Source organism: Staurois parvus, unplaced genomic scaffold (genome assembly GCF_062004578.1).
Source record: "Staurois parvus isolate SC_StPar_1 unplaced genomic scaffold, SC_StPar_1.0 ptg000460l, whole genome shotgun sequence".
NCBI lineage: Eukaryota > Metazoa > Chordata > Amphibia > Anura > Ranidae > Staurois > Staurois parvus.
Genome location: NW_028318256.1, coordinates 203,258 through 228,604, shown reverse-complemented (window position 1 = coordinate 228,604; position 25,347 = coordinate 203,258). Strand labels below are relative to the sequence as shown.

The window sequence follows — 25,347 nt, the reverse complement described above, 5'->3', positions numbered from 1 at the left end:
ATGTAACATGTTACGATTGGACCGACCCCCGCACATCCCAATTCCTAATCCCCATTGTGACAGCTAGAAGGAGATATTCCAACCCCCCCCCCCCCACCAGCTGTTACAATTTATTTTTAAAATGTGTCAGTGCGGGGCTCTGTCCATCCGGCCAGTGTCACTCATTCATGGGAAAACTTTAAGTCCCGGCAGCCTTTGCGACTCTCAGCTTGCAGTTTTCAAATAACTGCAGTGGAGCGTCGTGGTAGTAGTTCATTTAGCCTTCCTGACAGTAAGTATCTGCTTGCCCATACCGAATGTAAAGATATATTGGAGAAGACAGGTCAGGGGGATAGCACCAGTGATCTGCTGGCTCCAGAAACAAAAAAATAATAAATGCACATTTTTTTACCTGCAAAAAAATGTACATTTATTATTTTTTGTTAAAAGGTGAACTTATCCTTTAAAGCCCATTTGAAGGGCCATCAGAATGGAAGTGCAGCTTCTTTATCATGTGACCGCTCTGATTGACTCCCACAGTGGTCACATGATAAGAACTCATCTCACTTGGTCCCAATCCTTTCTATTGGTTGAACTGGATGAACTTGTGTCTTTTTTTCAACCAGCCTAACTATGCAACTACGTAATCAAAAGCCTTGACTGAGAGCTTTTAATGACAGTTAGATCGGTATGCTGGGAGCATGCAGTGAGTGACCTCTCAGCACAAAACCACATGGCACTATGGATGCATGTGTGCAGCAGCAGGATGTTAAAGCCCACCTTTCTTGTCAGTGCCTATATGCTTTACATTGTTAGCAAGAGTTTCAAGTGTGTGTCCATCTAAAACAATGTTATTCTTAGTTTTGGACACAGTGGGAAAAGGGTAGACTGTCAGTTTTTTTAAAGCTTTTTAGGCAGTAAAGCTGGCCATACATTATACAATTTTCGTACAGTTTTCTGTCCAATTTCCTTTAGATTTACCTTCAACTATGTCGTTCAAAGGCCTGCCTAATTAGATATAATTGAAAATGTTGTTTAGGTTTTACCTCATATTATATGGTTTTTGGTAAATCTAAAGCAAAATTCTCAAGAAAATTGTATAGTGTATGGCCAGCCTAAGAGAGATATACCCTCACTTCCTGTCCTGCTGATACTACTTTACTAGACAGGAAGGGAGGGGAAACTCTCCAACAGCAACAGAGACAGAAATAAAAATGCTCTTGTTTAGCAGTGTATGAGAAGTTCCCCGGCCAGATTTATATCTCTCTACTGACATACAATTGGGCACCAAAACACAAAGTGAAAGAGTTCAAACTAATTTTTATTAATCATAATACAGTCATTATAGAAACAGCCAATGTGTTTTGGGGCAAAAAACTCCCCCTTCATCAGGGTTATAAAACAAACATACAGTAAATCATAATGAGTAAAAGAAATAAAACAATAAAAATATCATGATTATAGTAAAAAATTCATAAATTAATGTAGAACACTATATACTAAAAATATATCATTTGAAAACAAACAAATAAACCGTAGGCAAAAAACATGTATATGTAATGACCCTTTCACATGGGCATACTCTGCCAAGTGGAATCTGTCTGAGTAGACGGATGACAGGTCCGTGTCTGCTCCACTTGTGCAGAATGGACATAGACACAGTCCGCTATTCTCTATGGGGTGGTCAGATGTAAACAGACTGCCTATCCATTTACATCCGACTGTCACCTGATCCTCTAGATGAATGGGGAACGGTCCCCATTTGTCAGTTTTTAGCGGATAGGATGCAGGTGGATGTAAACACACATATGTCCATTTACATCCATCTGTCTATAGAGAACAATAGATGGTCCAATCAGGCCCACCTGAAAAATGGAAAGAAGGACCCTATGTGAAAGAGCCCTAAGGATTAAATTAGGAATAAAGGTGCATATACTGTAATAAATCTTAAACTCTTGTATTTGTATCAATCATACGAAAAGTTATATTTGCAAAAACAGCTATGGTGTACAAGGAAGCACAGTCTTGGAAATACGCTGCTTATCAATCAAATACAAGAAAAGAGCTTCCTATGTGTGGGTAAGAACACTTTGTAATAGCCATTATGTACCACAGCATTAAAAGAAATCATGATTGGGATAGTATAAAATGTCAGATTATCTTTCACTCTTTCAACACTTCATTTTCACTTCACTATCATTTTTCTCTGTCTATGTCTCTGTTGGAGATTCTACTTCACTTCTTGTATGATATAAATGCTGTCAGCAGGACAGAAAGCGAGGGTAAATCTCTCTAACTGAGCCCTAAATACCAGTAAAAAAACTGATAGGGGTTCAAATCCTTTCCAACACTATCCAAATAATTCTAATATCTTATAGTTTTTTAATGCTGTCTGCGCCCTTAATGGGGAGAGTCTTTACTACTTCCTTGTGATGAGTATCACATGGACAAAAATGGTTGTTATAATATATAAAAGACTTGTGCTTAGGTGTTAAAGGCCAGAAAAAGAAGCAGCTAACACAATCAATTGGCAAACCATAAAAATACCGTACAGTATATGAAAAACTATCAGTGTAGCGTTTAATGGATAATACATGTGATTATTATTAATAACCAATCATCCACCAAAGATGAGAAGTCATATATGTGAGAAGTCATCAAAGGTGAGAAGTCATATAGATAACATAAATAAACCAATGAAAAAAAGTCTAAATAATCTGGAAGTGCTAATGTTTTGCAGGAAGCCAGAACCTGAAAGGATAGAGAAAGTTCTTCACCTTTCACCCAATCACACAGACTCTTACAAGAGAGTTTGACCACCCAAAGGACTGGTCAAACAGCGCAGTTATCAGGCTCAGCTGATGTATCAAGGACTGGCAAATAGGTCCCCTAGAAAATCCAGACAATGTATAAGAAATCCTCCAAATTATATACCGCTTAGATGGCAGATGTCTCTCCACACATTGAATACCCAAGAGGGAAAAAGTAACCACTCATAGTGAAATATGTCAAGAATGCATTAATTTATTAAAAGTATTGCACTCACAATCAGCAGGATAAACAGCAGCATGTCTGTATAAAAGTTTCTATCCATCAAAATGACAGCGGTCAGTTGCTGACCCTTCTCTACTCTAGTAAAAATACAAAAAAGTGGATTTGAGATTTTTTGTTGGCAAAAAAAAATTACAGATGCTAACACTTCTCCTCTCTATTCAAAACATTGATTTGGACTCTATGGGGTCGATATACTAAAACTAGAGAGTGCAAGATCTGCTACAGCTCTGCATAGAAACAAATCAGGTTCCACTGGTTTTTTTTTTGTTAAAGTTTAATTCAACTAGCTGAAGTCAGAAGCTGTTTGGCTACCATGAACCATATTTTTGCACTTTCCAGTTTTAGTAAATCAAGCCCTATGTGTATTTGGGCATTTTAAGCACAGCCATGTTATTCTGCAATCACGTCCAAATATTGCATTGTGAGCATAACTGGCGTGGCATTACTGATAAGCCTTACAGTATTGTAATGTAAATAGGTAATTGATATCAGTGTTGATATCAGTGATGTAGAAAAGCACAGTTTCTCAGGGTTACAAACCACAGTGATGTAAAAGACTACATCTGCGATCAACTAAAGCCTCATGCACACAAACGTATTAAAAGCTCCTAAGTATGCTGAATCATTCTGCTTGGAGCTGGCAAAAAAAAATCAAGCTTAAAAATAGCTTTTTTTTATCAGATAATTACACTTGTTTATGTGCTTTTATAGGCATGTTGTGTTTGTAAGTGTATGTAAACTTATTCTGTTGGCTAGAATATAGATTGCTCCAAGAATGTGAGTTTGGGGCTTTTTTATGCCTCTCAATGCAGTGCAGAAATATGGATTTGTATTCCAGCATGTGTATGGGCATGTTAGCTAACATGCAGCTGAATTCAGAAGTATTAAAAGAAAAACAGCAGACACCTCCGAATGTGGCATTTTTATGCACCTGTACATCAGCCTAAAAGTGGTTATAACTCCTCACCTTACCATAAAATAATCAATTACATTTAAAATAGACACAATATTTGTGTATGGATATGGATATAAATAACATTATATATTACTTTTTCCCCTTTTTGTTTTATAAGTGATCATATTCCCTCTGTTCTCAGCTGCATAAGAGCTGGGGGATGAGAAACAGCAGTACACTAATCTTCCCAGTGAATGGCTGAAAATGGTGAGGGCGTCAGGACAAGTTTGATCATTGGAAGAGAGCATACTGAGTTCCCAGCACAGCTAGAGAACTGACCATGCTGTGTTATCCTGCCTAGTGTGGTCAGTTTTTCATAGGAAGACAGAAGAACTGGCAGGAACACCAGGGATTTCACACAAAGAAAGCTATAGAAAGAGAACAGGATACTTTTTCATACAAGTACTTGGTACAGCAGGCACATATTAGGAATATGAAATGTTGGGTTTATATATTTAACAAACTACACAAAAAATTGCAACCGTCCCAACCTATAACCAGCCTTAGCAGTAAGGGGCACATGGAAGGGCAATGCATATTGTAAACAAACTAAGGATTTCCCAGCAACACTTACCAGTCAGTCTGTAAAACAACCAATATGGCCCTGTCTAACAGTTTGTGTTAAAATCAGAGGGTTTTGTTTGCACACATTTGCAAATACATCCGTAAGCCACAGTCCCTTGTCAAGGGTCCTCTGTATACTGTGGACCTAATTAAACTTTCCAAAGCCTCCATAGTAGGAGCACATGTATCAATGGATAGGTTAAGGGCATGTATGCCTGGAGGAGCCCAGCCTTCCTTTAGGCTAGGTTCACATATGTGCGGGTGGTGCCACTGTGGATCCACACAAAAATCCGTGCAGCCGCACCTCCGACACAGAGAATGCGAACCCGCAGGTGGGTGCCATTAATTCTAATGACACGCCGCTCGCACTGCAAATCGCAATCATATTGGGAACCGAGGTTCCCGTGCGGGCTGAGTTTTCAGAAAAAGTGCAGGAACTTCATCCGTGCGTGTCCCGGGGCACGGGAGTCCATTCAAATGAATGGGCTCTCATGCTCGCGCAAAACGCGGACCGCTGGAACGCGGATATGTGAACCAGGGTTAAAGGTAGAGGGATGCATGTGATGCCCAGCTATACTAAAATGACAGCAAAGGCATCCAGTGTGTCCCTGCTCTGGAAATTTTAGAGTTAGGTCCACAGTATACAGAGGACCCTTGATACGGGACTGTGGCTTATGTAGGTATTTGCAAATGTGTGCAAACAAAACCCACTGTTTTTAATGCAAACTGTTAGACAGGGATAAATTGGTTGTTTCGCAGGCTGGCTGGTAAGTATTGCTGGGAAATCCTTTGTTTGCTTGCGATGTGCATTGCCCTTCCATGTGCACCTTACTGCTAAGGCTGGTTATAGGTTGGCACAATTTCCATTTGTTGTGTAGTTGGCTAATTTGGATGCAGGGATGCACTGGGTGCCTTTGCTGTCATTTTGGTACAGATGGGTGTCACGTGCATCTGTGTACCTTTAAAGAGGGATGGGCTAAACACATCCATTGATACATGTGCTCCTACTATGGAGGCTTTGGAAATTTTAGTTAGGTCCACAGTATACAGAGGACTCTTACGCATGTATTTGCAAATGGGTACAAACAAAATCCTCAGTTTTTAACGCAAACTGTTAAACAAGGCCAATTAGGTTGTTTCGCAGGCTGGCTGGCAAGTGTTGCTGGGAAATCCTTTGTTTGTTTGTGATATATATTCTTTAAAGTGCAAGAAACGTTGCCCGTGCATGCAGGTACATTCAGAATGCCAAAGTATATAGACTCACTAAGAAACACCAATGTACATGAAGAATAATGTTGTTCTATCTACAGTAATTGTAACATTCTCCATAAAAAAAGCTTAATTTGAAATTAGTATTTACTTTTAGTGTGCGTTTGTAGGGATTTTTTTTAACAAATTTGTGGAAAGTTGTTACCTAGTTAAAATATAAATTCATCTGCACAGTAGAACTTTAGCACTGAACAAGACCCGAAGGACTGCTCTGGCTACCACTAATGTAATAGGTGCCAAGTAAGCTGAAACAAATGTAATCCAGCAAGAAATGACCAAGGACAGCATTAAGCAGATTTAGAATGATAAACATAAAATCCATGAATACAAAATGCGTTAAAAAAAAAAGAAGTTTCTCACAGATGTTATTACTGTAGACATCTGTGTGCCTGAGCAACATGTGCAAATGTCAAAGGAAAACACGTACAACACTGTGTTAATGAGTGTTAGAAATTCTTGGCAGTATTTTGCTATTTGATAATATATGAGTGTGATACATTACAATGAAAAATAGCCCAGCCTTGGCAAGGTTAGTGACATGCTTGGGAGCCTACAGATGTATCCCCTGTCACTATAATATACTTTCTGATTAAATTTTGTTTAACTAGAAACCAAGATTCAAAGACATTTAAAAAGAAATGGAAACTGTCCATAGCTTGCACATAAAGCCTCAGTAATACTTACTTTTTATGGTACTAACACTAACAAAACATGGCAGTAAGCTGTCTGCTTTATCTTCCAAATTCTCCCATCTTACTTCTATTCAAACATAGCTTTAAAGTAGTTGTGAACATATTATGTTCTAGACACTTCCTAATACAGGCATACTTATTCAGGCATCTTAACTATTTTTTACTCAGAAATTACCTGTCTTACCATTTTTAGAAGATTAAAAGGTTCTACCATATCATCATGCAGGGGGCGAGGTTATAGGACACTGTGCAGACACACAATGTGCCTGTATTCAATAGTCTGATCAGTCTCAGACAAGATGCAGGGTGTGCTTGAACAGGGAGATTGTTCAAAATGCAGGTGGTGTTTGGGAGGGGAGTGTGTGCCAAAGGCAAGCTGTGACTGGTTAGGGGGCATGATGGCTAAACAAACTACCCAGTACAGGCATGCTGTGTGTCTGCACAGTGTCCTGTACCTCTGAATGGCCTACCAAAGAATGAAAACTGAAAATGATACCACAGGTCAGCTCCTGTGCTTTGTGTGGTCAGTTTAACACAAGGAAGAACTGGCAGAATCAACCAGGTACGTCAAATGGAAGAAGTACATAAAAATGATTTATAAAATACACATATGCAAACACACATTGAAAAATATATATTTAGGGTAACATACACTTTATACATTGAAATCCCCATCAGCATTGAAGTATCATTGTAGTAGTGGTACTTCTAACTCTTAACCACTTCAGCTCTGGAAGGTTTTACCAGGCCATGACCAGGCCATTTTTTGCTATACCTCACTGCGCTACTTTAACTGGTAATTGTGCAGTCATGCAATGCTGTACCCAAACTAAACTTACCGTATTTTTCGCCGCATAAGACGCACTTTTTCTTCCCCAAAACTAGGGGGGAAATGTCAGTGCGTCTTATGGAGCGAATATGGAGCGGCCGGTCCCGTATTTCCACCGTGTCAGAATACCGGGCCGGCCGCTCAGCTCTGCAGCGGGACCTTACCTGTTCCTCTATCCAGCGGTGTGCTGTCTTCCCGGCTTCTGTAGTGTGGGCACTGGGCATGACAGCCGGGTGCCAAGTGCGCATGCGCAAGAAGCGGTGCTTTTTGTGAATGGTAAGGTGGTACCTGGGACACATGACAGATCCCAGAAGCCACCGGACCAATCACAAAGCGCAAGTGCTTGTCGCTCATGCGCACTGGGCACCCGGCTATCATGCCGAGCGCCATTACAGAAGCCGGGAAGACAGCGCGCGGCTGGATCGAGGAACAGGTAAGATCAAACAAAAACTCTGCGGAAGTAAGAGCGGGTACCTGTCAAATTCAGATACCCGCTCCCCACCTCCCCAAAGGTCAGCAGTCATCTATACTGTCCGCAGTCTCTGGTCATCCCTGTGCTGTCCGCAGTCTCTGGTCATCCCTGTGCTGTCCGCAGTCTCTGGTCATCCCTGTACTGTCTGCAGTCTCTGGTCATCCCTGTGCTGTCCGCAGTCTCTGGTCATCTCCTGTACTGTGTCTGCAGTCCATTAGTTCAGAATTTTTTTTTCCTGTTTTCTGCCTCTAAAACCTAGGTGCGTCTTATGGTCAGGTGCGTCTTATATGGCGAAAAATACGGGATATCATTTTTTCACATAGTTCTTTCTTTTGGTGGATTTTAGCTCCACTGGGTTTTTGTTTTTTTGCAATATAAACAAAAAAAGGGAAACATTTTGAAAAAAAAGCAATATTTTTTACTTTCTGCTATAAAACATATCCAATAAAAGTATAAAAAATCAAACTTCTCCATACATTTTGGCCAAAATGTTTTCTTCTACATGTCTTTGAATAAAAAAAAAATCCAAAAAGCGTATATTGATTAGTTTGAGTGAAAGTTATAGCGCCTACAAACTATGGTATATATACTGGATTTTGTTTTATATTACTAATGGCGGTGATCAGTGACTTATAATGGGACTGCAGGTGGGTAATCTGACACTAACTGCCACTGACATCACCAATGACATTAATACAGTGATCAGTGATAATACTATACACTGTCACTGTACTGATGACACTGGCTGGGAAGTGGTTAACATCTAGGGCAATCAAGGGGTTAAATATGTGCCTAACTATGTGTAATGTATGTAAAGTTTGCTGCTTTTACTAAGTGATCTCTAAGTTTCTCACCCCTACTTTGCATGGATGATAAAACTTACAGATCGCTCTCTGTACAGAGCTCTGTGTTGTTTACAACCGATGTGTTTAAAATCACAGTGGGTGTTGGCAGGGGATGGGGGTGGGGTGCACCCTGAAACTCGGAAGTAGGCAGCGGCATACCCATGCATTGCTTTGCCTACAGCGACTGTCTGTCCGCAGTACATTGCAGGCGGGAGTAAACTGGTGAAGGAAGGAAAGAAGGAAGGTAGGAATGGAACACAGAAGGAGGTTTTTCATATGCAAAGGGAAGTACACCTTCCTTTTCCTTCCTATTTTATACATCATCCCAGAGGTTTAGCTGGCAGTTACTGAGCCCAAGATAATGATCCTCAAACCTGCAAAACTGTCACCAGAAAAGCAGATGCCAGAAGAAAGAAGAGTGGAAGCACCAGTCTTTAATAAGCACTATTGCTTCAATTTTCAACACTAAGTTTGTATAAAAAAATTGATTTGCAAATATATCATCATTTGAGCAAAAGTCACAAATATTACCCATAATGTTTTTTAGATGTATATAATGCCAGTTTCTATTTGTTCCCCTTTGCTGACCGAAGACTTGAGTGTCTGTTATGGAATTAGTGGTGGACCCAGTTTCCTTTTCTTTTCTTTTTTTTTGTTTGATGGGGTTCTTCCCCTTTTTTTAATCCTTTCTTTACATTCACCTGTCAGTTGTGAATGCCCAGCTGTCAGCTGAATGTGCCAGGTGGGGATCAGTCAATAATTGTACTGTTTTCCTAAAAAACAGTCCTGATCATTGGTACAAAATTTACTAATAATACTTGTAATGTTTGTAATACAGTATGTGCATCATGTAATTTTCTGTTTTTTTTCTGAGTGAATGCAACATTCCTTTTTTCATTTGATCCTAAGAGAAAATAGCTATAGGAACATTTGAACAAAAAAGGAAAAACGGCATGGTCCCCCCTATGTACCATACCAGACCCTTTGGGTCTTTGCCTGGTGAAAGGCAACAAATAGAAATTGATATTACTGTACACACATATTACAAACATTTCAAGTATTATAAGTTACGTTTCATGACTGATGAGACATCTGCAAAGCATTTTTTTATGTATATAGTAGCTTACAGTGGAAGGAAAAGTAATGCTTCTTTGTGCTTCCCAACCACGGTATGCAAAAATAAAACACATATACACAGCATGTATACATTCATGGGTTGCACTGCTTGTTCACATGATTAGGCATTCATAAAGGCCAAACAGGATATAAACTCCTATTTGATTCACATGCTTATAAAGGCTTTGCTACTTGTGATCAAGCCACAATCATATTTTATACCAATTGTTTGTTGCTAGAGAATCAGATTAGATAGCAGATTAGATTAGAGCATGCTGAGACTGAGAAAAGCATTATAAAACAGAAAAGCCCATCACTTACTTTTTATGGTTGCCAGGTTGTACAGTGAAAATTGTTCATCCTTTATTGTCTGTGTTCAGTACACAAGCAGTATTTTGCATGTTGCTATCTGTTTTGCAACTTATAAGGGAAGATTTTGTGTGAATGGTGACATATTTTGTTAAATTAAAATTGTACTAACAGACAAAATTAGTTTAGAAAACACATCATTTTTTAAAGGGAATGTATAGTGCTTACTTATTTAATCATTGTCTTTTATCAACTATCATGGTCAATATGGAAAAATTGTTATCTGTATTTTATAGCTAGGTAAAGAGCATTGCAAATAATTTTGTATTTTGATTTCTGACAAAAGGTGGAAGTCTAATCTTCTTTTCAGATGTTTTTTTCAACTATCATGGTCAGGGGTGGACTGACCATTTGGAAACTCGGGCATTGCCCGAGGGCCCGGGGTCAGTAGGGGGCCCCCATGAGATGCCCCTGGTACCTTTTTTATAGGCTTTTTTGAGTTTGGGCAAGGACACGGGCCCCATGATCCCCTACTGCCCGGGGGGCCCCATGAGTTGTCAGTCCGCCCCTGATCATGGTCAATATGGAAAAATGTTTATCTGTATTTTATACCTAAGTAAAGAACATTGCAAATTATTTTGTATTTTGATTTCTGACAAAAGGTCTAATCTTCTTTTCAGATGTTTTCAGACTATTTTAACTTGTTGTTTACTGAACTCAGTAGCTCAAGCTCTAAGCTCTACCTTACAAGCTAAATTTAATGTGAGAAAGAAATGACTCACCTGCTGTTTTTATGGGACTTATTTACAAAAGGTGGTTAATTCAGAATCTTGTGCACCTGTGCATGGTAGTCAATCACCTTCTAACCTCACCTTGTACAATTAAGTTTTAGCAATAAAACCTGTAAGCTGATTTGTTTCTATTCAGAAGTGCACCAGATTCTAAGTGAACCAGCTTTAGTAACTAATTCCCTTTGTCTGTGACTCCATACAGACTTCCAAAAAGATATAGAGAGTCTAAAATAAAACATTTAATAAAAAAATAGTAAAATATATAAAAATATAACATCAACTTACAAACATGAGCAAAAATATTGATCCAAAATGTTTCCTTTACACTTTAATTATGGGCAAATAAATGACATATAGGGGGATATTTAGTAAAACAGGTGCACTCAGAATCTGGTGCAGCTAGTCATGATAGCCAATCAGCTGCTAACTTCAGCTTTTTCAGTTAAGCTTTGACAATAAAGCCTGGAAACCGGTTGGTTTCTATGCAGAGCTGCACCAGATTTTGCACCATTCAGTTTTAGTAAATAACCCCCACATAATGTAGTCTTGGCGAGTCCCACATAACATAATTTTACTACCTGTTAACTCTACCTGAATGTAATAGGTTAGCAGTGCTGTTTGTTCTGCAATTAAAGTGCACAGCAGGGAATGTCCACGGCTTTGCAGCTTTTGGAATGGCATCTTTGCTTTGTTGTGTAAAGTCACAGGGGTGCCCATTCCTCAGACCCCTTCTGTTGCTTTACTTAATACATCAGTGGAGGATGTTCCTTGACATTTACAACACCTGATTTTCAACCTTCTCTTGGATGCAAAGATGACCATTTGTAAAGCCTGGAAGTGACCCACAGTGTCTGTGGCCCAGGCAAAGAAGAAAATCACCTGGATTATAATGCAGGAGAATGCTGTCAGTATGCTCCATGATACAGTGGCTGTGTTCGAAAAAACTTGGGAACCCTGGGCTTAATATATGAATGTTGTATTGTGATTGCTCTTCTCGAGAGAGGGGGTAGGCACTTCCTTGACATCCTGTTCCGCACCTATCTATCTTTTTCTTTCCCTCTTCCACTTTCCTCTCTGGTACTCCATTACCATTTTCTAGAAGGATACTTCAGGAAACTGTTTGGGGTGCCTAGTGCTTGGTTTTTTTTAGGGGGGTGGGGAAGCTGTAGAATGGGTTTGAGATGTTGAACACTCTCCCTATTTCTATATGTGTTTGGATGTAAATTGAGTTTTTTTGACCCTTGAAACTATAAGACTCTGTGCACTCATACGCTTTGATTTTCATTCCTTCTTCTGTACCAGTCTACTTTGGCATTAATGATGGTTATATGTTCTGTTGAAACTTCAATAAACATTTATTGAATGTAAAGCACACAGCAGTGTTTTCACCTTGTGGGACAGGTCAGTCTTAGATGAACAGGTTTTTTATTTAATTATTTATTTATTTAATATCACTTTTGGAAAAAAAGGTTTAGATCATATAAATAATATCTGAGCATTGTAAATTTCCCTGTAGACATTAAATGGTTTTATTCAACTTCTGTAAGTCTGTCTGTAAGTAACTTCTGTTCTGAGACTTTTGACTGTTAACCTGCTCCTGCCTGCCATTTGTATATGGCATCTGGGCCATACCATGGTGACCATATATGTATATGTATATATATATGGAGAATGGCTCTTCATTGCTGACAGCGTGCTCGCTGCACGCTCCCAGCCCAGTGACTAAGCTGTCACAAACAGCTTTCACTGTGAATAATAGTAGTAACATAATTGGAAAGCCTGCCTCCACCTAGCATTCATATGCTTTTAAAGGGCTGGGGTGGTAGTAGAAAAGGGTTAAAGAACATGGAAAAGCAAATAATTTAACAGTAGTGTCAACTGGTAATACAATTTTGTTACTGGGAAATGCAGAAAAATAAAAAACGATGTGTTAATGCTATTGACAGACTGAATTATATATGTAACTTTTGACTTAGCCAATAGTTTCTCTTTGAAGGAAATTGATTGAAATGATCACAGACAACCCACAGTCTATGAGGGATTATACAGTTGTTTTATTAAAGAAATGAACCTTCTATTAGCTATAAGGGATAGTTTTCTTTTACTTTTATCATGAAAGTACTGCTGGCTCACCACCTGTTTGCCCATGTGAGGCTTGGTTTAAAGAACAAATACACTAGGCACCCTACCTTAGAGACAGCAAACAACAAAGAGCAACAAATGATATTTGTGTAGTCCTGCATTTTGGTGTGCAGAGTTCTAAGTTAAATGTAAACATACAGTAGGTAATGGCTTGCTTAGTTTTTAAGTAGAGCAAATAATCCCAAATACAATTTAAACAAAAAACATACAATTGTACTGCATTCAAAAAAAATGTGTTGTGTTTCGTGACTAATCAATTTTTGTATGAAATTTAGATTTTTGGAGATTCGGATGTATCCGAATCTCCAAATGAACATAGTATCAAATGTCAACGAATCAGAAAAAAGTTATAACGAAATTAACCAATGCATTTGTTTCATTTTTTTTCATTCGGATGACATCACATAATGCGATAGTAGTTCGGGCCCCTGGGGAAATTAATAAAATTTTCTAATTCATTCAATAATTCAGATTTGAGTAAATTTGAGATTTAAATTGAATTTATAATTGTCATAGTCAATCAGTTCAGTTCCACAGTCTGATGCAATTCTTAGGTTTGAATATTTTGGGCTGCTGAATTTTGCATTATTTATTCCATTGTGTTCTAAAATATCGACTGCTTCCCAATAGCTTTGATACATGAATATTGATTCCAACCAAAATATTGAAACTGAAAACTAACATATAGCAATTGTTTGAAAAAACTGCAAACATTTACAAATTCACCAGGACAAACGATTATATGCTACGAATGCCGAAGGTACGAAACAAATTCCCAAAAAAATTGGCTCAACATAACGAATATGGTGAAACAAAGTTCTTCAATGAATGAATGCATCCAAAATTAAATGGAAATTTCCAGCATGGACATGTCTAAGGCCTGTATATCATGAAACAGGCCATTTATTTCTGAGTCTCTAGGCTTTACAGTAGGTTCTGTGTGGAGGCAGCCCATTCAAGTCTGCTAGGATTCAGGGGCTACACAGACATAGTCACTCCTAATGTGAAAGGTTTGTGGTTGGGCGGCACTAAACACACACTGTCTGATTTTGGTACCGCTCACCTGTACCAGCATGCCTGTCACATTAGGACAAGTGGCTGTGTCTGTTCAAACTTCTAAGGTAAATTTGAATCTGATTGATGGCTGGGGTATTTCTTAATAATAATATAATATTTCTCAACAAAAAAGATAGAACATATTGAAAAAAAATTGCATTTTTCTTAGTTTCTGTTATAACATTTTGCAAATAAATAATCTTTCTACATAAATATAGGCCAAAATGTATTCTGCTACATGTCTTTAGTGAGAATAACCCAAATCAGTGTGTATTATTTAGTTGGTAGGAAAGTCCTAGAGTTCACTAACTATGTTGAATATCTAAAAAATTATAAATCCTGATGTACTGACAGTCGATCTCAAAAGTGGGCTTGGCAGGGGAGGGGGGGAGATGGCTCGGCAAGGTTTGGACAGGAGGGAGGGTTCAGCAGGGATCGGCAGGGTTCAGGTGGGAGGGAGGGCTTGGCAAGGTTTGGGCAGGAGGGAGGAATCAGCAGTGTTTGGGTGGGCTCGGCATTGCTCGGGCAGGATGGAGGGCACAGCAGTGCTCAGGTGGGAGGGGCAGGCTCGGCAGGGCTCGGGCTGTGGAGGTGAGCTCAGCTGACTATCTCCTGTATCCTGTCTGAAATCTCCTGTATCTTGTCTGCAGTCTCTGACCATATCCTGTATCCTGTCTGCAGTCTCCTGCATCCTGTCTACAGTCTTTGATGGTATCCTGTCTGCAGTCTCTGACCATCTCCTGTATCCTGTCCGCAGTCTCTGACCATCTCCTGTATCCTGTCTGCAGTCTCTGATGTCTCCTTTATTCTGTCTGCAGTCTCCTAAATCCTGTCCGTAGTCTCTGACCATATCCTTTATCCTGTCTGCAGTCTCCTGTATCTTGTCTGCAGTTTCCTGTCTGCAGTCTCTGGCCATATCCTGTCCACAGTCTCCTGTATCCTGTCTGCAGTCATTGACTATCTCCTGTATCCTGTTTGCAGTCTCTGAGTATCTCCTGTATCCTGTCCACAGTCTCCTGTATTCTGTCCACAGTCTCTGACCATATCATGTGTCCTGTCCGCAGTCTCCTGTATCCTGTCTGCAGTCTCTGGCTTTATCCTGTATCCTATCCGCAGTCTCTGACCATCACCAGTATCCTGTCTGAAGTCTCTGACCATCTCCTGTATTATGTCTGCAGCCTCTGACCATCTCCTGTAGTATGTCTGCAGTTTCTGACCATCTCCTGTGCTATGTCCGCAGTATCTGACCAACTCCTGAGGTGGAGCTCTAAAAGGAATAGGTGAAGCCTAAAGGGAAGGGGCATAGTTTTCAGGTGAAGGTGTGGATCTTAAACAGGTATGGGTGGGGCAAATTTAGATGGGGGAGTGTCCAATTTTGGTCTTGCTTAGGGCAGCACAAAACCAAAATACACCACTGGGTCAGGAGGGAAGGAGTTAAAAGAAACAAGTCTAATATTAACTGCAGTTGACAACTTGGGTATAAAACCTGTGTGATCTGAATGTATAGTATTGGTTATTACTTGATTCATTCTATTAGCAAGAGTTTTAGCTAGTATTTCAATATCAACTGAAAGAAGAGAAATATTGCTATGAATCAATTGTCGTAGGGTCTTTATCTTTTTTGGGATCACCGCTATAGTGGCATTATACATAGAGTCAGGAAGAAAACCTGACAGATGCTTGAATAAAAATCTAGAGGCGGAACTGCAGAGGAGTATGTCCATATTGTATGTAAATTTCAATGGGCAAGCCATCACAGCCTGGCAATGTACAGTTAGGCAAACTTACCACAGCCAGCTTCAACTCCTGGAGCTTCAGAGGAGCGTCGAGGTATACTTTATTTTCACCATACAAAGATGACCTACTAATAATATTCAGGAATGATTGTAGGTCAGAAGGGGCATATTTCAGCTTGGATGTGTATAACTCACTATAAAAATTATATAAAATACAAATAATATCAGAAAAAGTATTAAGACTATCCCCTGTATTGTCTTTCAAAGCTCTGCTGAATATCTGATTGCTGAGATAGGGTGATGCGAGCCTATAATCTACCCACCTTCTCCCCTTCTGCACAGAGCAGATGTTTTTGAAAAATATTGTTTATTGATAGCCTTTTTTTCTATCAGTTTTTGAAGGGCTCTCCGTCCATGCTGCCATGTTACTTGGAGAGGAATTGCTAATGTACGGTAATCTGTTTCAGCTTTTAATGTCAACCTTTGAGCCTATTCTTCGCCCCTTCTAGTGGCTGACTTAAAAAAAATGACCTCTTTAATTAGAAGGCCTTGCAGAATTGCTGTCATCGAATCCCAGACTACATTTCTAGTGGCTGAGCCATTATTTACCTCAAGAAAAAGAGAAATATCAGACATAATTCTAGAATGAGACTGAAAAAGAGGCAACCAGCATGTTAATGTTAGTTATCATTAAGTCTTTTTTTTCAATTCCATAAACCGTTAATCGCATGAATGAGTTGAGTTTATTACATGCATTATAATTTGTCATAATATAGCCATTTTTGCCTCCCCTCCTTCATCAACACGCAAATTAAATTTTTAATAATAACCTTTCCATTTTCATTACATTTTATTTTAGACCCAGAGACGCAACATAGGAATCACGGCTGGTTTGAGGAGCCAGCAGGGTGCTTTATATAGATTCTTGACAACATGGCAGGATCCTGCCTCATTACTCTTCTGATGAACACTCAGCCCTGATGCAAACAGCGGGATGGCTCTCGGGAGGAATGCAAATATCAAAATGCCTTCATAGGTGTATGTCAGTTTAGAGGAGAGGGCATTCTTAGGCAGACTGTATTTGCATGTAGACCCTAGGTAATGCCACATGTAATGCTGAGTCTCATTGATTGAAATAACTAAAATCCAATAAATAGAAAGGGCAGGCTAGGGACATTCAGGTTGAGGAGGAAAGCACTAGCTGGGCATCCTTCAGTAAGGAAATTAGGTGTATCTGATGTGTTGCAGCTTTTAATGAACCCTGTGAAAGCTCATAGTGTGCAGTGAAATTACAGTAAGTATTTTCAGTGCAGGAGAGGAACCTGTGCAACTGTACAAGACTGAAGATAAGACTGGAGTTCAGCTTTAACAGCTCAAGTTCCTGTCTGGTATTGTGAGGTTCTATGAGTTGTCTATGAAGAAAGCAGATAAAGAAGCCATCGGAGGTGGAGATAAAATGATATAAAATATAAAAAATGCAGCGTTAAATAAATAAATGCTATTGTAGTGAAATAGTAAAGTGCAGTGCCAATATGACAAAATGACAAAAATAATCAGCGGAACAGCCAAGTGCAGCATATGAAATCACATATGAATATCAATAAATCATTCAATAAGTGTGGAACAGTAAAGTGCAGTATATAAGGTGGGAATAAATAAAGTCCATAAAAGTATCAGTGAAGTAAGCACTAAAAGCTAAAATTGTCTGTGAGAATATACTGTAAGTATGACAATCACGGTGAAACACTGTGAAGTGATCCAATAGCGAATCCACCACCTCAGTCAGATGTACACTCACCAGACATCTACTGGTAAACAGCACATAAGCACATCTCATCTGGACATAGGAACCAGCAATGACGCCTCTGTATAGGATGTTCAGCCAAGGGCAAAATGCAGGAGCCAGCAATTGTATATAGTGTAGTAATTTTATTAAATAGTAAAATCAATCCGTGTGGAGAACAGATAAAATAAGGGTAAATGAAGTACCAAGATGGCTGCCATTCCGACCTTCGGCAATGGCGGCGTGACTTCAGCAAGTGCGGCTCCACCTGACAAGTTTTGTGTGCATGCACATCTTCAGGGGTACGAAGGAGATAAAATTATGTTTCATGAAAAAACTCTGATTTATGAGGAATAAACGTGTGTTTCTTTTAATTTCGTTTTCCAAATGAAAATTTCATTTTCAAAGATTTGGATGTATCCAAAATCTCCAAATGGATATAGTAACAAATATCAATGGATCCGAAAAAAGGAGTTCTAACGAAATTAACAAATGCATTTGTTTCATTTGTTTAATTCTAATGACGTAACATGATGCAATAGTAGACTGGGCTCATTGGGAAGGGAATTAAATTTTTTAAACGTGGGCGATAATTCGGATTCAGATCATGAATGGATCTGAATTTCATTCCATTCATTAATTCGGATGCACATGATGCCAGTAGATATTGTCCAATCAGCAGTTGTGTATTTGGGTTTTGTACTACCCTAGGCAGGGGCGGACTGACAACTTATGGGGCCCCCCAGGCAATAGGGGATCATGGGGCCCCTGTGTCCTCACCCATACTCAAACCACACCCAAAAAAGCCTATGAAAGGAACTATGGGCATCTCATGGGGCCCCTACTGACCCCAGGCCCTCAGGCACTGCCCGAGTTCCCAAATGGTCAGTCCGCCCCTGACCTTAGGTAACACAAAGATCGGCGCCCCACGGAAAGAGAGCTTGACATTGACCAACAACACCCCTGACTCCCACCGAGAGACCCTTCCACTACCACTGCCCCTCAAACACCAGTCACCATCCCCCATGGCGAGAGAAAGAAAGACACTCACCTATACAGTTCCAGATATCCCTGAGAACAAGAGTCAGGCTGTGCATACACCGTCATGAAACCTGCAACCTCTCTTGGAACCCACCAGGTCTCCATGCCGCATGTGTCCCTTCTTCCGAAAGGCAGTGCTGCCCCCCTGAAAAATGCTGCCCTAGGCAAATGCCTTGTTTGCCTTGTGGTAAATATACCCCTGCCAATCAGCTCATGCCATTTCTCTTGGTGAGTTGGACTAGCATCGTAAAAAATGGCATCTTTCCAATACGAATCTGTCCGATTCAATAATATATTGAATATATAGCAATCTTCCAGAAAAACTGCTAAATTTTTCGAATCCACTCGGACCAACAAATATATGAAATTACTACAGCCGATATGAAACAAATTCCTTAAATGAGTCAGGTCAGCATAACTAATATGACAAAACTAAATTATTCAGTGACTGAATGCATTCAAAATGAAACAACAATTTCCTATGTGCACATGACTAATGAGGGATACATGTTTGCAATAGATTGACATGATCATGAGAATAAATTAATTAACCAAACTGAGATAATTGCAGTGAGGTAACTGCATTGTGACCATGGCCTTGACTGAATGCACCTGTTTTTCAATGGGTAGGATCTTTATTCATAAACTAGAGGAAGTAGCTTTCGCCACTCATGCATCTTAACCATCTTTGGTACAGTCTGATGACCTGAATGCATAATGACAAACCATACTGCCCCCATGTGGTCTGTTTTCTTTGTTTTGAAAGGAATTCTATAACCCTTAACTGGAATTGGAAATGGGACTAGAGCTTGTTAACCTTTCTACATGTTTCTAATAGTATATTTTCAATATATTTCCATTTAAGTTATTATTACTATAGCATCAGACTCAGAATAATTACCAGATGTTTCACATTTGTACTTGCTTGCTTTTCCATGTTAGAGTTATTTTATGACATAAACAGGTGTGTAAATGCACCCTTTAGTAGTCAGCTATATATCAGAAGTGCTCTCTCAGATTAAAGTTGTAGTACCAAATAGTAATATAAATAAGCAGCTTAAAACGTAAAGAATGCAGCTATTTTTGATATGTTTTACTCTGCGGGTGGTGTCTGGTGTGTACCAGCAGTGGGGGGTTGGTGTGTTACACTGTTTCTGATAGGTTAGGTATAGCGTGAATGAGGTCTCAAATACTCACCTCCTGTTTTCTGATGTCCTCCAAAACTCTAGTCATTTAAAATAAACTGATTTAGATAAAAAGTCCATTTAATTTAGGCCAGCCTTGACTTAAAAATCCTGATTGGCTAAAATGAGAAGTAGGATATGCATCATGGGGAAACCAGTGAGCCTGGCACGATTTTGTAATATGTAAAGTAATATTACTTTTGTGTTCATATCAAAGTGGAGAATGATCTATTCTTTTTAAATTCCCCTACATCGGATTGGGTGCTTGAAGTGTTTGAAGTGGTAGTAAAGTTGAATAAGAAAAAAAAAATCTCACTGCTAGGTAATGTCATAATGTGCTAGTATGCAAGTTCTAACCTTAGAACAAAGCCCCCCAGCGGCGTGCTGTCACCACTGGCCGGGCTTCTATCTTCACACAGTCTTCCTTCCGGGTTCGCAGGCTCTGGTCTCTTAACTGGCCAAGCTGCGATGACGCAGCTCCCGCGCCCGCAGCACAGAGATCTGAAGGAACAGCACGGGTATGCTGTTCCTACAAAGCACATGTGCAGGTGATGTCACTGGCTGCAGGGACACTGAACATCTCCTAAACGGTGCATGTTTATGAGATATTCCTTGTACCTACCGGTAAACTTTATTATAAGATTAACTGTAGGTACAAGTGTCCAGTGGGAGTTTACTTTAATTTGGTTTTCAGTACAGCTTAGCGCACTTCAGTCACTTCACCTTAATAAACCAGGTATGGCTTTACATTTCTTTGCTGAACTTTCATATTATTTCATCTCACTTTACACTTATCATTTGAATATTAAAACTCAACATTGAGATCCTTAACATTAAAGTTTCACTCCAAGATCAATGTCTTTAACCCATGGTCATGTGAGGACACACCCTAAGTGATCTTCCCTTCAGTCTACTTTCTGCTTGGGTCCTTCTTTAGGTGTCCTTGTCAGTGCCTGCATGACATGGACACTTCCTATTGGTTTCCAGTGGTGGGGACCTCTTAGAATCCAGAAGAGGAAATGTCATCATAGAGGGACAGTACTGGACCAGTCATGTTGGGCTGCATTCACACTGCTAGATTTGTGGTCCCTGGACCACCCACAACCGGAACCTGGAAGGGGGACTTAGGTGAGTATATCTGACTTCAGAAGGTAAGAGGTGGGGATGCCTAGCAGGATGGATTACAGTGGGTTGGGGAAAAATAATTTTCACCTAGAATGGGGCTGTAAAGTCCAACAGTTCTTGGTCCTCTCCCCCAGTTTCGCCCCCTCTTGTGGTCCAGACTGGCAGCATTTTAATCTTTTTGTGTTTTAATAATCACCTCTTCCATATTCGTTAGACCAGTCACATGATGCCCCAGGTCCTCTTTTACTCGTTTCTAGGCTGCTTGGTTTTCAATGAAGCAGAGAACAGGGCTGATGATGATAACATCTGCATGGCCCCTGCACCAGTACACTGTAAATAAAAGACTAATGCTTTGACAAAGGGCAAGGCAATAACACCCTGCACTCACAGTAATCTTCTGGGTTAAGTGATTTTGGGTGTCTTTCAACCTAGAGGACTGAGAACAACTTGTTATGAAGAGGTGCTGCGGGGGACTGGTTCAGTTTGGAGAACAGCTTTAAGCTCATCAATTTAACATAATATTTATAGAAGGTTTTCCTTTAACCATGTGCCCTCCAGAGGATTTACCCCAATTCCTGACCAGGCCATTTTTTTGCGATACGGCCCTGCATTACTTTAACTGACAATTGTGCGGTCATGCAATGCTGCATCCAAATGAAATGTATGTCTTTTTTTCCCCACAAACTGGGGGAGAGGACCCAGAACTGTTGGACTTTACAGCCCCATTCTAGGTGAGCATTCTTTTGGTGGTATTTGATCACCTCTGCATTTTTTTTTTTTGCTCTATAAACAAAAAAAGACTGACAATTAAAAAAAACAATATTGTTATCTTTTTGCTATAAAACATCCAGTAATAAAATGTAAGAAATCAAATTTCGTCATAAATTTAGGCCAAAATGTATTCTGCTACATGTCTTTGCTAAACAAAAACCCAATATGTGTAAATTAATTGGTTTATGTGAAAGTCATAGCATTTACAAATGGCGGTATATATACTAGGATTTTTTGTTTTATTTTTTCTATACTAGTAATGAGACTAGTGCTTTTTTTTATACTAGATCAGCGACTTATAGTGGGACTGCGGGACTGCGGGACTGCGTTTGGCATTCTGACACTGGGGGGAACTGACTAACTGCCACTGACATCCCAGTGACACTAATACTGTGATCAGTGCTAATAAAAAGCACTGACACTGTACTAATGACACTGGGCAGGAAGGGGTTAACATTTGGGGCAATCATAGGGTTCACTGTGTGCTGTTTTACTATGTGTGCTGTGTGTGTTTTACTATGTAAGCATGCTGCTTTGTATTGCTCTGCTATGCTATGCAGAGCAATACAAAGCAGCATGCTGGTGCTGACGGGAGAGATCTGTGTTGTTTACATACAGACCTCTCCCCTTTTGGTGTTCCTTGGTGATCGCTGGGTGCCGGCAGGGAATCTCCAGCCGGGACCGGTGATCGACAGCTGTAGCTGCCAATGGCGGAGTGGGCAGGACAGCGCTAAGCACGTGCGCCCCTTATTTGGAAATGTAAGATCACATATATATTTATATATATATATATATATACTGTATGTATATATATATATATATATATATATATATATATATATGTGTGTGTGTGTGTGTGATTTTGTGCAGCCCTGTCGCCCTGTAGCAGTAGTTCTGCTATAGGGCGGTCGGGAAGCTGCTAAACATTGCAGCGCAATCTAAAAATATTTTTCAAATAATGCATTTTTATTTTCTTACATGTCAAGCACCTCTCCATAACATTAAATGTATCTAAATGTAAACAAAAATGTACTATATTGCAGCTCACTACTCATTAGATGTGTTGGCATTGAATTACACTAGTGTTCATTTTTCAAGCCTTTTTCTTGCTTTTCACTTGAAGATCCTGCCAGTAATATACGGTACTTCCTGTTCTAAAGTGACAACACTCACTCCTCCACTGTATCTAAGGAGGGAGTTATAGTTCCAACTCAGGCTGCTCTTATGATCTAGACTGTAAATAGCTCATCCTCTATTTTCATTACATGGTGGAGAGGGGAATTTGTAGTTTTCAGAAGACAGCTTTAAAAGAATATTGCATCAATCGTGACTTGCAATCAGCAATATTGTACATACAGTATCATCCAACACCAAAAAACAATAATCTGTAACATAAAGAAAATAGTAAACATCCAACATCCCAAATGTGACTCCTGATGCCAGAAGAAGTGCACATTTACTCTCTCATACCTTCTTTTCAGACTTCATTAAAACAAACGTGCTCTCCACCACATGGTTACTTAATCTTCTCACCTTATGATTTGAACTCTATATCATTCTGAGGTCAAATAAAGCATGAATCACTCTGTACCAAAATGGATACGTGCCCCCTTTAGGGGTCAAATCATGAGGTGAGCAGATTGAGTAACCATGTGGTGGAAAGCACGGTTGTTTTAATCATGTCTGTAAAGCAAACATGCACTTCTTCTGCTATTGGGAGTTATATTTGGGACTTTGCACTTTTTCTATTTTCTGTTTTACACATTATTGGTTTTTTGGTATTGGACCAGGGCAGACTGACAACTCTCAGGCAATAGGAGTTCATATGGCCCCTATGTCCTCACCCACACTCAAGCCACACTCACACAAAGCTCTACCAACATATTGCACTGTCCACATTACATGCATATGTGGCAGCCATCCTACACATATTGCAGCTCAGCTCCACAGAAGGGCCTGTCAAGGAGAGGGGAGTTTAGAGAAGAGACAAGGTAGGTGAAACTCTCCCCCCTTCCTTGCCTTCCCCTGGCTCCTTATCCCTCAGCTGCTTGATCTTGCCTGCAGCTCTTGTCCGGGCACACAGCCAGCACTGCTAACCTCACTGGGGGGCATAGACAACATAGCTGGAGGCTTCATCTGAGGGAATGGAAGGGGGGACATGACCATTCGGGCACTCAGGCACTGTCGCAGGGGTAGGTAGGGGGCCCCATGAGAGCTGCTGGTACCTTTCATAGTTGTACGCATGGGATGTGCTGGATGTGCCTGGGCACACCCCAATTACCCAACGTGCATTAAAGTGGTTGTAAACCAGATGAGGGCTGGAGGCTTGATCTGAGGGAATGGAAGGGGGGGACATGACTGGGATAATGTTAAAGTGTTTGTAAACCCAAAAAAATCTAAATTGAAACGACCAGTCTACTTCACGCAGCACAGCAGCAGAAGTCTTCTGTCCCCAGTTTGGCCAGGAAAGAAGCAACCAGTCATCTGAAATAGGGACACACAAGTCCTCTTCTCTCATGTTCATGCATGAGACCCCTAATTAGTTTGTCAGTCACAGGAGAGGGGTTGTGGTGGGTTTTTTCACTGTAGGATAGCAGAGAGGATTTCAGATGACTGGCTGCTCCTTTCCTGGCCAAACTGGGGACAGGTGACTTCTGCTGCTGTGCTGCATGAGGTAGACTGGTCATTTCAATGTTGATTTTTTGGGGTTTACAACCACTTTAACATTATCCCAGTCATGTCCCCCCCTTCCATTCCCTCAGATGAAGCCTCCAGCCCTCATCTGGTTTGCAACCACTTTAATGCACGTGGGGTGATTGGGGTGTGCCCAGGCACATCAAGCACATCCCGTGTGCACAACTATGAACGGTACCAGGATCCTCTTATGGGGCCCCCTACTGGTCCCGGGCCCTGGGGCAGTGCCTGAGTGCCCGAATGGTCAGTCCACCCTTGGTGTTGAATGTTATGTACAATATTGATGGTTGCTCTTCACTATTGATGCAATATTGCTATTGATACAGGGAATGTTGTGATCCACTCTGTTGCAACTGGTGTTTGTTTCTATTTATTTTATTGGTTGACTGCAAAGATTGATTTTTTTTTCTATTGGTTTAGATATGATTTAATTAAAAACATGACCTCTTACAACATTACTTGTTTTGAGTCAGTAAATGGTGAATAACATGTCTGGATTGACACATTTTCTCTGCAAAAAAAAAGATATATTTGACAGAATGATCAGATATTACTTTTAATTACACCTCTTTTTGGCACATTTCCTTGATATTCTATGAGGTGCATTTATCTGTACTCATATATATACTATTTATACATTGATGGCTGGTATGTGTAACAGTAGATGGGCATTTCCTAATATAGTACTTGACAGGTACATCTCTAAAATTGACCCGTGCAATATTTTAAACATTAAACACTTCCATGTAAACTGTAATGAATGACAAACTAGATTATTGCATGTCAATAAAAACCTGTCTTTTTCAGGTGAGACTCAGAATTTCAAAGATGCTTTTGTTGGAAAGGATGTCAGTGTTATGGGACTACCCTTGGCTTTTAATTCTGGAATGTATGCATATGCTGGTTGGTAAGTAGATACCTTAAACATTATGTATATCTT

At 40.0% G+C, this 25,347-nt stretch overlaps 1 protein-coding gene across 1 annotated transcript in view; it reads left to right on the top strand.

Annotated features, from left to right (window-relative positions):
- Positions 1 to 25,347, top strand: part of SLC7A11 (solute carrier family 7 member 11) — a gene marked incomplete at its 3' end in the record, with an annotated part of 300,868 nt that overhangs the window by 97,533 nt on the left and 177,988 nt on the right. The window contains exon 5 of the mRNA XM_089688911.1: positions 25,215 to 25,314. Within this exon, the coding sequence (XP_089545037.1) occupies positions 25,215 to 25,314 (100 nt within the window). The remainder of the gene's footprint in view (positions 1 to 25,214; positions 25,315 to 25,347) is intronic.